The sequence below is a fragment of the Protopterus annectens genome, chromosome 12.part0, assembly GCF_019279795.1.
Source record: "Protopterus annectens isolate FY-2018-M chromosome 12.part0, PAN1.0, whole genome shotgun sequence".
In the NCBI taxonomy this organism is placed as follows: Eukaryota; Metazoa; Chordata; order Ceratodontiformes; family Protopteridae; genus Protopterus; species Protopterus annectens.
The window spans coordinates 838,847,790-838,860,830 of record NC_056746.1 but is presented as its reverse complement, the minus strand read 5'-3'; the positions used below and the strand labels follow the sequence as shown (position 1 = coordinate 838,860,830).

Sequence of the window (13,041 nt, the reverse complement as noted above, 5' to 3'; positions counted from 1 at the left end):
TAACAGGACAGAAGCCACATAGCAATATACCCTGGATGAAGCACCTTTAGCACTTCAACAAACCTAACGCCACCACCATTCTGCTTCAATGCACCCAGTACTTTTAAGAGGCATGAACAAGAACAATACCAGAAAAGTAGTTTCTACTTTACAGAGTATCAGTTGTTTTGAATTCTGTCCATTCAAATTCTAAAGGTTTCATTTTAAGCAAAAATTCAGATAAACTCTTAAAAACTGGTTTCTAGGAAAGTCTGCTCTTCATGGTGTCTTCTGAAGTTAGGGGCCATCCTTGAAAGTTACTGGGTCATTTGATATTCAAGGCCTTACCTGTACACTGTATATATAACAATAGATGCAACAATTCTTACCACCAACTATCAATGACAAAGCTTTTACAGGATGTTACTTTTCTGGTAAAGCTGATCAATAATCACCGAACTTCTCACCAACTTACCAGTAATACTCTTATAGCCATCAAGGCAGCTGCTCCCGTCGACACTGTGCAGTCCATTAGGATTACATGATCCTCACTGATATCCTTGGGTAATCGCAGATAGTGTAGCTAGAAAAATGAAAATAGACAATGAGTGCACCTTTTGAATAAAAATAAAAGCTGGAGGAGAGCAGTGATGCAGGAAATGCTTTGGAAAAAAAACAAAAACAAACAAAAAAGAAATAGGATGGTGGCACATTCTACAGAGGCAAAGAAAACGTGAGGAAACAGACGTGGTGAAGGACAGGAACTATAAGACAGAAGATGATACATAAAATGAACAAATACACAATGGGGAAGACAGTTCAGGAAATGGGCATTACAGGACAGTAGGACACAGGTGGAATATAAGGACTCTGTAGATAAAGAGATAGGGGATATGAGTACAGCATATGCATGAGACAGGATGGGTAGAAAGACTGGATACAAATGCCGTCAAAAGAGAATAGATGGTGACTAAGACAAACACAATGGACAGTATTTAATGGAAAATGTGCCCAGTGTTGAGACACGCATCCAGGAGTGCAGCATGCATATGGAGACCTGACAGGAGGAAGAGGAATGCAAGTCAAGAGACAAATGTAAAGTAAATTATTGAGTTTACAATGTGTACCACTGCAGGTAGATGGAAAAGAAGGCACACGCAGTGGAAGCCGTGAAGGGAAGGAAAGTTAAGTATGCACCTCTTATGTCACAGTCAGTGCTGAGGAGAACATCAGACACTGGGACAAAAAGAAAGGATCTATGCAGGTAAAGGGAGGTACTGAAAATTACTGAGTTGCTTACAGTGTGAAGCAGACTTCTGGCACAGGGAGCTGTATTGTGGGAAAAGATGCAAGGCTGGCAGAGGAATGGAAGAGTTTCACAGCAGAATACAGATGATAGGGTGGTAATGAGCTGACTAGTATGGTCAACAGGAAGCAAGAAGAAAGAACATGGTAGGAAAAAGGTTGAAGGGAGACTGATGAAGAAGAGGATGACAGGGGAAGAGATTGTCAGAGGAATACAGGCAAGTGAAGCAGCAAAATGGATGGTAAAGCAAGAAAGTAGAAAAGGCAGTCAAGAAAGAGGTAATGAGGAAAAGAAAAAAAGAAGTTATATCTTACCATAATGTTCCATCTCAGTTGTTGATCTTCTTCCAGTCGTCACTGATGGGTTTGAGTCGACCTAATACCAAGCTCGCATACACCAAAAACTCTTGAGCTAAGCTGCTACCCACAATGCCCTTCTTCCAGTAACCTCAGATCGAGCTTGCATGCAACATGTAGAAGAAACAGAAAACAGAGGCCATTTCTGTGCAGAAACCCTGAAACACCACAAGGACCCAGAAGATTCACCAGGAGCCTTTGGTGGGGGATGGTGGGAGGGTGTGATGACTGGAAGAAGATCAACAACTCAGACGGAACGTTATGGTAAGACATAACTTCTTTATCTGAAGTTGTTAATCTTCTTCCTATTCATCACTGGTGGGACAGAATCCCAAGCTACTTGGAGAACCTGGGTGGCCCCTATGGAAGAACATTCCTGAGAACCATAGAGCTGAAGGCCGCTCTTCCCCTGGAAACCAAATCCAATTTGTAATGCTTAATGAAAGTATGGGGTTTAGCCCAAATGGCTGCTGCACAAATATCATCCATGGAAGCCCTGGAGTGAAAGGCAACTGAAGTTGCGATGGCCCTAGTTGAATGAGCTTTGATTTGAACTGGTTTAGATTCATTTGCTAGGGAGTATGAAAAGGTAATACAATCTCTGAGCCATTTTGATAAAGTAACTTTTGATAAAGCACATCCCTTTCTAGGACCAGAAAAAGGAAATGGAAAGTTGGTCCAACTTGCTGAAGGACTTAGTCCTGTCCAGGTAGAAGAGTAGTTGTCTATGTATGTCCAATAAATGTAGACAGTATTTTCTCTTGTTGGAATAATTTGGAAAAAACACAGGGAGCTCAATGGACTGGTTAACAAAGAAGTTGGACACCACTTTGAGGAGAAAGGATGGGTTAGTACGAAGGGATACTCTGTCCTTATGGAAGATTAGATACAGGCTCTTGATACTTAAGGCTTGCAACTCAGATATCCATCTGGCTGATGTGACTGCTATCAGAAACAACGATTTCCATGACAGGAATTTAAGATCACATGTTGCCGCAGGCTCAAAGGGGGTAGAGAGAGAGAGGCTGTAGAACCAGAGAGAGATTCCATGTCTCCACAGGTTGCCTGATAGGAGGTCTGCTATGGAAAACTCCCTTGAGAAAGGTCTTGCAAAGGCGGGTGGAGATAAGGGGAATGCCATCCGAGCCATTATGGAAATTGGAAATAGCTGCTAAATGGACTTGAATAGTAGAAGCTGATGCCCCATTGTCAAACAACTCAGAAAGATACTAAAGTATAGCAGCTGTAGGAGTTGAAAAAGGATCTAGCATCTGATTATTAGACCAGATAGTGAATCTTTTCCATCTGTCTCTGTAGAGTTTTCTGGTGGATGGTTTATGGGAGGCCAGAATAATATCACGGACAGGTGAGGAGAGGGTTTCCTGCCTGGTGACTAATGGAAGTGGAGAAACCAAGCTGTCAGCTTGAGAGTGGATAGATTTGGGGGAGTCAGCCCTTGTGGGTGAGATATTAGGTCCTGACGAGTGTCCAGGATCCAAGGAGGTTGTAACAGGTGAGGCTGGAGGAAGGGAAACCACACTTGTCGAGGCCAGAAGGGGGCAATGAGGATTACTTTGCATCTCAACCAGATTGCTTTCCTTAGAAACACGGGTATCAAAGGTATCGGACAATAAGCATAGAGGAGACCTGCGGGCCAATCGTGAGCCACAGCGTCTCCCGGTGACTCCCCATCTGGGGGAAAGATGGCAAAGTAGTTGCTGCATTTTTTGTTTGAAAGGGAAGCAAAAAGATCGCAGCAAGGCTGGCCCCAACGGTTGAAGATTTCTGCCATCACGTTCGGGTTAAGAGACCACTTGTGTGGTCGGACGATGCATCTGCTCAGCCTGTCTGCAATCACGTTGGAGCTCCCTGGGATATGCGTTGCAATTAAAAAACGGTTGGAAGCTATCGCCCAATGCCATATTCTCATGGCCTTGTGACATAGGGGGTAGGATTTGGTCCCTCCCTGTTTATGTACCAGACGATGGATATATTGTCCTAATTGGATTGCAATCATTCCTGATGGAAGGAGCTGATGAAGTGCCTGCAATGTTAACAGCACTACTCTTAACTCCAGGACATTGAGTCAACCCAAGCTGACCTCTAAGCTGGACCACGTGCCTTGGACTGTCTTTCCCTTTCCATTATTGGAACCCCCTCTGCCTCCGGGGAAATCCTCACCATGTGCACTATGGAAAGGACCTTGAGTTTTTTTTTTTTGTGCCATATTTTTCCACGCCTCTGGTTCCTGGAGAAAGAGTGCTGAGGTTTGGAAAAAATTAGGCCAATGGCAGACAAGGTTTTTCTGTCTTGCTCGCACCTGGCTAATGTGTCCTTCACTTTAGAGCTGAACAGAGTGGACGGTTCGATAGGGGTGTTCAAGAAGGAAGACTTGAAGAAGTCGGCGAGGTCACAAATGTGCATCCAGGCATGGCGTCTCATAACTACACCTGCACCCGCAGCTCTAGCCGCCCCTTTGGTTTCGTGGGACAGCAACCTCATGGACGAGGTGGAGATCGACTCTAGGGTAGCAAGGTAGGAAGCAACTTTATCACGTGCCCCATCCGAAACTTGACCCGTGAGGGTTCAAGAGAGTTCAGAGATGAGGTCTCTTTGGAGCCTCGTAAAATGTGCCAAGTAATTCAGAGACCTGACAGCAAAGGTCGCTGAAACAAAATCTGTCCACCACCTGGGACTCTCTATTGAGTGGATGGACAGCAGAACTTTCCTCCACAAGATCCTTTTTTTGTGGCAGCCGCCACCACCATAGCATCTACTGGTAAGCCTCTAGACCAATGGGGCTGTTCCTCTGGAGGGGAGAGTATCTTGTCTGGTCTCCGGGGAATGGCCTCAATGGTATCAGGGTTCTTCCATGCCTGCTGCACGATGAGCTTGACTAACTCACCGGCGAGGGGAGGGGGGGTCACCCAAGAAGTAGAGGGTCGAGAGCGGAAGGCCTGTAGGAATACGGACTCCTCCGAGGAAGGATTGGAGGGTTTCCAGTCACCTCTCTGCCTCAAAATTTCCAGGATGGCTCCAAAGGAGACATCGTCAGGAGGTGACCATGGGGACCCTTCCCTATCATCGTAGTCCATATCCTCAGTGAGGGACTCCTCTGGGGAGTCCATGTGTTTTCTCTTACATGTCCATTTCCGAGGTGGTTTTCCAGTGGGAGCATCTGAAGAAGACTCAGAAAGGAGGTTACCCTGTACAGGCGTTTCCTGAGGCTTGCGCTCTCGGTGTCCTGGGGGGTGGCCTGTGATAGCTGCAGCTCAGAAGGAGCGGTGGGAATGTCCGACGTAGGAGGAGCACTTCCCGAAGGAAGCACCCTCTCCATCACCTGGAAGGCAGGCCTGCCCGAAGAGGAATGGGAGCCCGGAACAGAGGAAGGCAATCTCGGAACCAGGATAACACCCCGCTCCGCGCGGTCTGCTCATGGGGACGGAGCTTCAAGCAAAACCGGGGCAGGAGTCTCCCCCCGGTTCCGAAGACGGAAACAATGAAACAACTGAAACCGTACCTGGAGCCGGGGGTTCCCCCCAAGCATGATATTGAGGAAGGGGTGGTTCTGAAGGAACCAAAACCCAAAGGGGCCTCGGAGCCTCAGAGAAGGTCACTGTCAGCGCCGAGGAGAGAAGTCCTCCCGCAGACGGAGCTATGGGCCTCAGAACCGAAGGGTCCAAGGGAGGAGAATACGTGGGAGTTGCAGGGGCAATGGACCCAAAACCCAGAGTGGGATGGGTTTTAGGAAAATTTGTAATCCCTCTAGCTGTCAAGTAGCTGATCGAACAGGCGCACCACATCCAATTCAGATAGACTCCTGGTGGACCTTACCGACACTCCTGAGGGGGAGTCAGGTCACTCCAAAAGGGGGCTAAAGGATTGTCCTGAAAATGGATCCAAAGACTGGAAGTACTGGGTCCGTGATGCAGTAAAAGTCGGCACAGAGGATTCCAGTTTCGAAACAGGCAAAAGGGGGACTATCGGTGCCAAGAAAGGGCTCGAAACCGAAAGAATAGCTGGAGTGGAAGTCATTACTGGCTCCGAAGAAGTCATCGGTACCGATCTCGGAACGGAGATGGGAGACGTTGATGCCGAGGTAATGGCAGGCAACAATGCTGGAGCCGAAACCACAGTCGAAACCGTAACAGTCGGTGCCGAGGGTGGCGCCGATGTAGAAGTCATCACAAAGTCTGTAGAGACCACTGGAGCAGAACTCGGAGCCGAGGTGGTCGGAACCGAGGAGGCGATCTTGTGCTCTGTGGAAGACTTATGGGCCTTGTGCTTATGAGGCTTGCCCTTATCACCGGCCGGTGAAGAAGGGTCAGAATGAGGACATTTTTTGTCCTTAGATGGGGGGTTGAGACCTCTGACACAGAAAAGAGCCTCAGAAAAAGGAGAAGGAAGCAGGCCTTTCAAAATAAGTTTATTTCTTTTTCATTCAGCAACCGCTGACTGAAACTGACACAAATCTGACAGGGAGGTTTCACAGATAAGTGTGGAACCCCCAGACAATATACACATTCCTCATGAAGGTCGCTATTGGGGAGTTTATCACTGCAGGAAGTGCAATGCTTAAACCCCGATGTCCCTTTCTTTTCAGATATACTCAGAAAAAAACAATTCAACAATCCAAAAAGGGATAGAGAAGGAAAAGATGAAAAAACCAACAATGGTATTGAGAATACCACAAGGGTAAAGAAGGACCTTACCAACAATAGTAAAAAAAAAGATACCCGTGGGTAGAGCTGGTTAAGATAAGTAGATATAGAAGAGTTTTTAAGAGAAAAAAAATGATAAAATACTGAAAATTTTGAAAAAATACAACACTTAGTTGGAGAGCTCAGCGAAAAGCTGCTATATGGCTGTGCGGCAAACGACATCTGAGGTAACTGGGAGAAGGGCATTGTGGGTAGCAGATTAGCTCGAGAGTTTTTGGTGGACGCGAGCTTGGTATTAGGCTGACTCCGTTCTGAGGGCTCAGAACCGAACCCATCAGTGATGAATAGGAAAAAGATTAACAACGTCAGATGCTGAGGTATACAAGGGGGAAGATTCCAACAATAAATAACAATGGGGAAATACAGTTACTGGTGGCCATGTGGAGAACAAACACAACAGGGACATCAGAAGCAAAATGGGCAAGGAGGCATGCTCAGGCAGACTGGAGAGACACGTGGAAAAGAAAAAATTGTGCCCACTATGACAGTCAGGATTGTCAGGAGAAGGTAGACAGAAAGGACAGAAGCACAGAAGGAGAAGAAGAGGCTTGCAAAGAATGATAAAAGAGGAAGTAAGGAGTATGAAAACAGCAGGTATGGCTTAAAGACTACAGTAGGGATGGGAAAATATCACTTCTAGTACTGTGAGGAAGAAAACCAGAAGAGGATAGTGAAGAGGGTTGGGGAGATGGGTCCAACAGAAGGGACAACGACATGGGTTAGATATTGATGGACAGCAGAACAAGTACAGAGACAGACAACAGGGTTTTAATGACTGGACACTAAATCGTCAACAAGGATTAAGACTTTGCAAAGGACAAAATGATCATGTTACAAGTACTGAGATTGGTGTCAGGGCTTAGACTTGGTGAAACACTGAAGTAGGTGACCAAGACATTCACCAAGGGGAAGATGTTCATTGTGGTAAACCTAGGCAACATACCCAGCTGAGCTAGAGAGCTGGCCAGAGATAAAAGAATAACAAATGGCTAGAAGTAACATTCTCAGAACTTCTACCTGTGCTAGTACGCAGCAGGAGAAGAAAGAAAGCATCTAATTAGTTAAGGTAAAGGAAAGGGAGAGTGCTACTATACTAATGTGGGATATCAGTCCACAGAAACAGTCACAGCAAAACAGAATGACAGGCTTTTGAAAAAAATACAGGGAGGCAGATGGAGGAAGGCTGTAATCTTTGGGGTGTGCATCTGTTAGGAGTGCTAGAAGAATCTCAGTTCCAGCATACAAAGAAATTGGGAGATAAATGAGGTTCTGGAATAGGACTAATTCTGTCACCTTGTGCAGGAAACATACCACAAATGTTACAATTCTGGGTGTGGTCAAAGTCAAGTTAGAGAGGATGGGGATGTCCAGGAGGTAGAAACACCATTAACCAGTACAAATCACTCTAGTCTTTGGCTTAGAGTCAAGAAAATGTAGGAATGAAAAATCAACATTGTGGAACTTTAAGTAAATTGATTTTGCTGAGCTGGTGGGAACAGTGAGTTAGGGTCCTAAAGGAAATTTCTAGTTCCGCCTTCTACTTTCTTTTGTTTTGTTTTTATTTTCTGTCTCCTTTTACATATTTTTTGTTGTTTCCATAATATATTTGATTATTCCAGATTCCTGTAAGCTTTTGCTTATTTAGCTTTCTTTTGTTTGTTAACCACTGCAGTTCAATAGCCAAGTCTATTTTCAGGAAAAGTCTTGGGAAAAAATCTCCCACAATGTACTAATAATAAAATATACATAGAATGAAATTACAGTATATCTAAAAGGCCATGAGAAATGACAAGGGGAAATAATTGCACTAGTTTAACAGCATTAATAGAATTGAAAAATATTAATATAGGTAATATCCAAAAATGGGATAACCAGCTAAACAGACTATATGGTAAAAACAATAAACCAAAAAGATCAACCGTCTCACAAAGTAATACATTTATTCGATAAAGTGCAACACTGCAAAGCTTTTGAGTACAAGACTCTTTCTCAATCACTGACTGAAATCAGGTACCACTGGATTTTTATCATATGCAGTTTCTGGAAGTGGACATGTGCCCTACAACTTACAGGATCCCCTTGGCTGACATTTGTGGCTTCTATGCTCAATCCACAAGACTAACTTTTAACTGGAGAGCATTGTCCTTGCAAAGGTAAAGCTAAGCTGTCTCCTGTCTGTATCCAGCTGAATTCCCTGGAAAATCTCTGACTTCTCTAGAACCATGTTCAGGTTTGAAAGGTCATGGAGAAACCTTGATATGTCAGACAGTGAATAGTGAAAATAACGAACTTCTGAACCACTTATGCTGATAAGGATTCGATCACTGCAGTCATGCAGTCATAGGTAGGTATGGAGTCTCTATTTCACAAGAATGCAAACACCATGGAAAAACTTCTGATGACACCGGGGTGGGGGGGTGTCCAGAAAGGTTGAATGGTAGAGATGTAAACTGGAACTGGAATAGGTCCACTTGCATCTATTCTATTGCTTGTGCCTTTTGTGTATGAACATATGGATATTTGTATTTTTTTAGGTCCAGATTAGCCAAGAAACCCACAGGATTAAAGTAGGCATGTTCAGCCTTGAGATATCTAAACAGGCCTTCAGAGACTATCTAGTTTTGAGAATAGGAGTAACCTGGAATATGGCCTCCTTCCACTGCCCCAAAAGAAATTATGTTGTTCAGCACCATAAGTGCTGGCTGGCTCTGGTCTCAAGGAAGTGGATGCATACAAAAGAATGGGGAGGCTCTGCTAAACTTCAAACTGTATCCCTTCAGAAATTATCTCCCTCATCCATCTCTCTGAGTTTCGCCTTAAACAGTTCTGTCTGAAATGCATTAGTCTACCTTCAAAAAGGGAAAGAAGGTGAGAAGATGTGAAGGTATGGTACCTATTCAGTTATGGCTACTAAATGCTTGAGATACAGACAGAACTTTCTTCCTCCCACTAGCTCTGCCTCTGCCTCCTTGCCAAGCCTGTATTTTTTTCCTACAGGCTTTCCTTTGTGGGAGCTTGTATGCTCTGATTTGTTTCCTGTGAATGAAATACTGTTAGCTGAATAATTTCTACTATACTTCAGAAAAAGTTAAGTGAAACAGCTGCTTTACATACATCAGTTTTGCCCTTTTCCTCCATATTTATGAAAATATCTTCTAAGTATGGGACAAAAACTAAATTTATATCCATGGAAGCATATGAAAGCTGCCCCATAACATTCTCTAGCACTAGATGAAGTCTAAACCAGGCAAGCATTCTGATCATAGTCTCAAATGCTGCTGCCCCTGTGCAGGTACCGACTGTTTTGTAACTTCATTTAATGATGTGCCTACTAGTTTTCAATGCAGTCTGTTTTAATATATACACCCTCCTTTAAAGGCTACTACTTATTTACATACATTTGAGAGTTAACAGTCTGAAATGCTAGGGTGAAAGAGGTCATATTTTCTTCCCAAAGCAGTCTGGGACTCTGCTCTGCTTACCATTAAGGAGTATATTAATTATTGAAGTCAATTTAGAAGCCCTAGAGTATCTATGGATATGACAGCTGAATCAGACACTGGATTTTTGGACAAGTATTTATTAGCATCTTGGATCATACACAACATGTTTGGCTTCTTGACAGAAGGTGGCTGGGAGTCTGGCTCCCCAGATGTTGATTAAAAAGCATCCTCATGAGCCTGAAAAAATAGAGTATCACTAGAGGCTCAGGTTCTTCCATGGCAAAGGTCCAAGTAATGTTTCCTAAATTTGGAAGCCTGTTTGTATCTCATATACATGAAGTTTAAAGTCTTCCTAAAAAATATATCATCTAAGGGAAAGAGAAGAAAGTGCTTCCTCATGATCCATGGATAAAAATATTTTGAAAGCATATATTAGATCTTCCCCTTCTAGTTCTGATTATGATGAATCAGAGGGGGATGCTCCCTCCCTCCTTTTTGTTGTCTGTGTGCATGGGGGGGGGGGTCCCAATACACAATACAAAGAGCTGCAGCAATGGGAAAATCACCTTCTTCCATGGTAAAAAGTACTCCTCCTCCTCAGATTACTTTTTGTAGTCAAAGGTCATTTGGTGCATTACTTGTAGTAACTGTAGACGGGCCTAACACATCTTACCTACCTATCAGGTGATAGCAAAAACCTCTGTAGTGACTGGGATATCAAACATAATTAATAAGCATGGCTGTTGACCACTGTCAAAAAACCAACTTTAATGATATCCCAAGTCTCGTGTATTCCAAGAGGAAGACAAATATTTTCGAAAGAAGACATCAACTGAGGGTACTTGAGAACCAGCCTTAGGCCTAGCTATCTCAGAAATATTCACTTTGAGCCTTGTTCAACAGCAGGCAATATGGTCCTACAAACTGCCTACTGAGGGGCCAGGGCAGAAGGTGATCCATCAGAAGTACAGCACATGACCGAGACTGTATGAAGCAAAACCTCACCAGGTCGAATGTCTACAGATCTCTTTAGGACAAGCAGGGTCATTAAGGCAACTCATTTCATGCCCATGGTCTCTAGTTTTTTTAGGTCACTCCATTTTTTTCTGGTTTCGGAGACTGTAGGCCATTGATGGAAGGCTGCCAAATGACTGTAGCTCCCCTGTACCAAGGCCTCAACCTTCCTTTTATTCCAGTTAGTCCTTTAAGTTTTTAGATCTATAAGACAGTCCCTTTTGCTTAACACACGTATACACACACACACACACACACACACACACACACACACACACACACACACACACACACACACACACACACACATTACCTTATGTACAATGTAAGCACTGCTTATCATCCCTTACGTAAGGGAAATACTGTGCTCCTGATGCAGTTTTCTGCCATCCGTCAAAAGTTATCAATGCTACAAAAATCAGACAGGTATCTTCCTCCAGTACAGGCAGGCATTCTCTTTCCTACCCTTTCTGCTGAGCTCCCCCAGTCACCAGTCAATCCCAGGTAGTCTAGGTCTCAGTCAAAGCTTAATCTCCCTGTGCTGTGGAACCGGCTGTACATATTCAACTGTACAGTCTGCTGATACACTTTACCCTAGAAGCCAGCCACCGAGATTCCCATACCTCAGACTCCAAATACAATTCACACCTTCTAATTCAGATCCACATATTTAATTACAGCTTTAGACAAGATTAGTGTGAAACTAATCTCAATACTGAGATACTGAATGATCTGAGGCATCCATTGCTTCCAACTAACTATAAGTGCCTGTTTTTGCTCTTATACTGCACTTTTAATTTGTATTTGCATTCTGTTGTCTGCTTGAATTGTCTGGACTGTTTTTTTGCTACATTTTACTGTATACTGTACTAGTTCAGCTGTAGCATAGCCCAGTTCCAGGTTTGCTGTTTCTGGGTCTGTTTGGTACCTTCTGAGCATTAAATTCAAGCCATCTTTCTTGGTAAAGGCCCTTCTGCACCCTTAAGGGAGGAGAGTGCTGTCTGGGTCCCATCTTATCGAGGGTGACTGGACTAGAGCTCAGAGAGAGCATTCTTATTGGCTAGTTTGATTTAAAAGGGTTATCTCTTGTTTTACTTAAGCCCTGTGCTTGCTCTTGTGTGCTTGTAGCACACCATTCTGCACTGCCGCATAGCAGTGGTTACCACTGGTGGTTTACATGCAAACGTTTTGCTTGTTAAATTTTCCCTTAGCACTTATGTTGTGGTGCTCCAGAGGTTTTTCATGGCCCTGCTCTACTATCATGTGGAACACTAAGCCTAGCCTCATAGATACAAACACACCTCTCACCCACTAGCCAAGTGTGACCTCATTTCCTGACCATATAAATTTACCTATCAATATGGATGGGCAATTTCCTACAGTTTGTCCAGCCAGTTTGGCTGACAAGGGCATCCTGAGGCAGTGTAACAACTGCCTCATGTTCACCGACAACCCCCTACTCCTAGTCTACACAAGCTCAATATGTGAGAGATGCAACTATATTAAGAACCTTGAATCCATGCTCTATCACACACCGGTTAGTATATATAACAATGAGTGGGTTGTCGACATGCACATCTCACCTCCTACTCTACCCAAACCCTCATCACACATACCTATATATGCTGAGGTCCTCACCAGAAAAATGCCTAAACATCAGAGACCTCTCAAACACAAACACAAGCAAGCTAGACATAATACTTCCTCTGCAGAGCACAATACACATACTAGCTCACATACTATTGTCTCACCTGTCAAGCCTTTAAGGCAAACCACAAAACCAAACATATGTGTCATAGGTGATTCCATCATGAGGCATACAGATGTCCCTCTCACCAGGCTGGATAAAGAAAAGGTCACTGTCAGCTGTCTCTCAGGTGCCAGGATACACCATATCACACATGCACTCAAGTCTCTCAACAACAGGTCCTGTTATGACTCCGTCATAGTCCATGTTGGTGTGAACAACTTGAGACATACCACTCTGGACTATATGAAGAGAGACATGACCGAGCTCTCAGACTATGAGTCTCAGGCAGGTATGTCCCTAGCTTTAAGCAGCATTTTACCTTTACCTAGGATGATACCGCAATACAAACAGAAAATGACTGACTTCAATAACTGGCTTCGTTTCTGGTGTCATTCTAAGGGGATCTAGTATCTGTCAGCGTGGGATGACATGATCGACAGGCCTCGATGCTTTGCCAGAGATGATCTTCATC

The 13,041-nt window shown here is 44.0% G+C and overlaps 1 protein-coding gene across 2 annotated transcripts in view; it reads right to left on the bottom strand.

Moving 5' to 3' along the window:
* Positions 1–13,041, bottom strand: part of UCKL1 (uridine-cytidine kinase 1 like 1) — a 1,578,412-nt gene that overhangs the window by 73,287 nt on the left and 1,492,084 nt on the right. For both annotated transcript variants that reach the window (XM_044089881.1, XM_044089882.1), the window contains exon 13: positions 455–562. In XM_044089881.1, coding sequence (XP_043945816.1) covers positions 455–562 — 108 coding nt within the window. The remainder of the gene's footprint in view (positions 1–454; positions 563–13,041) is intronic.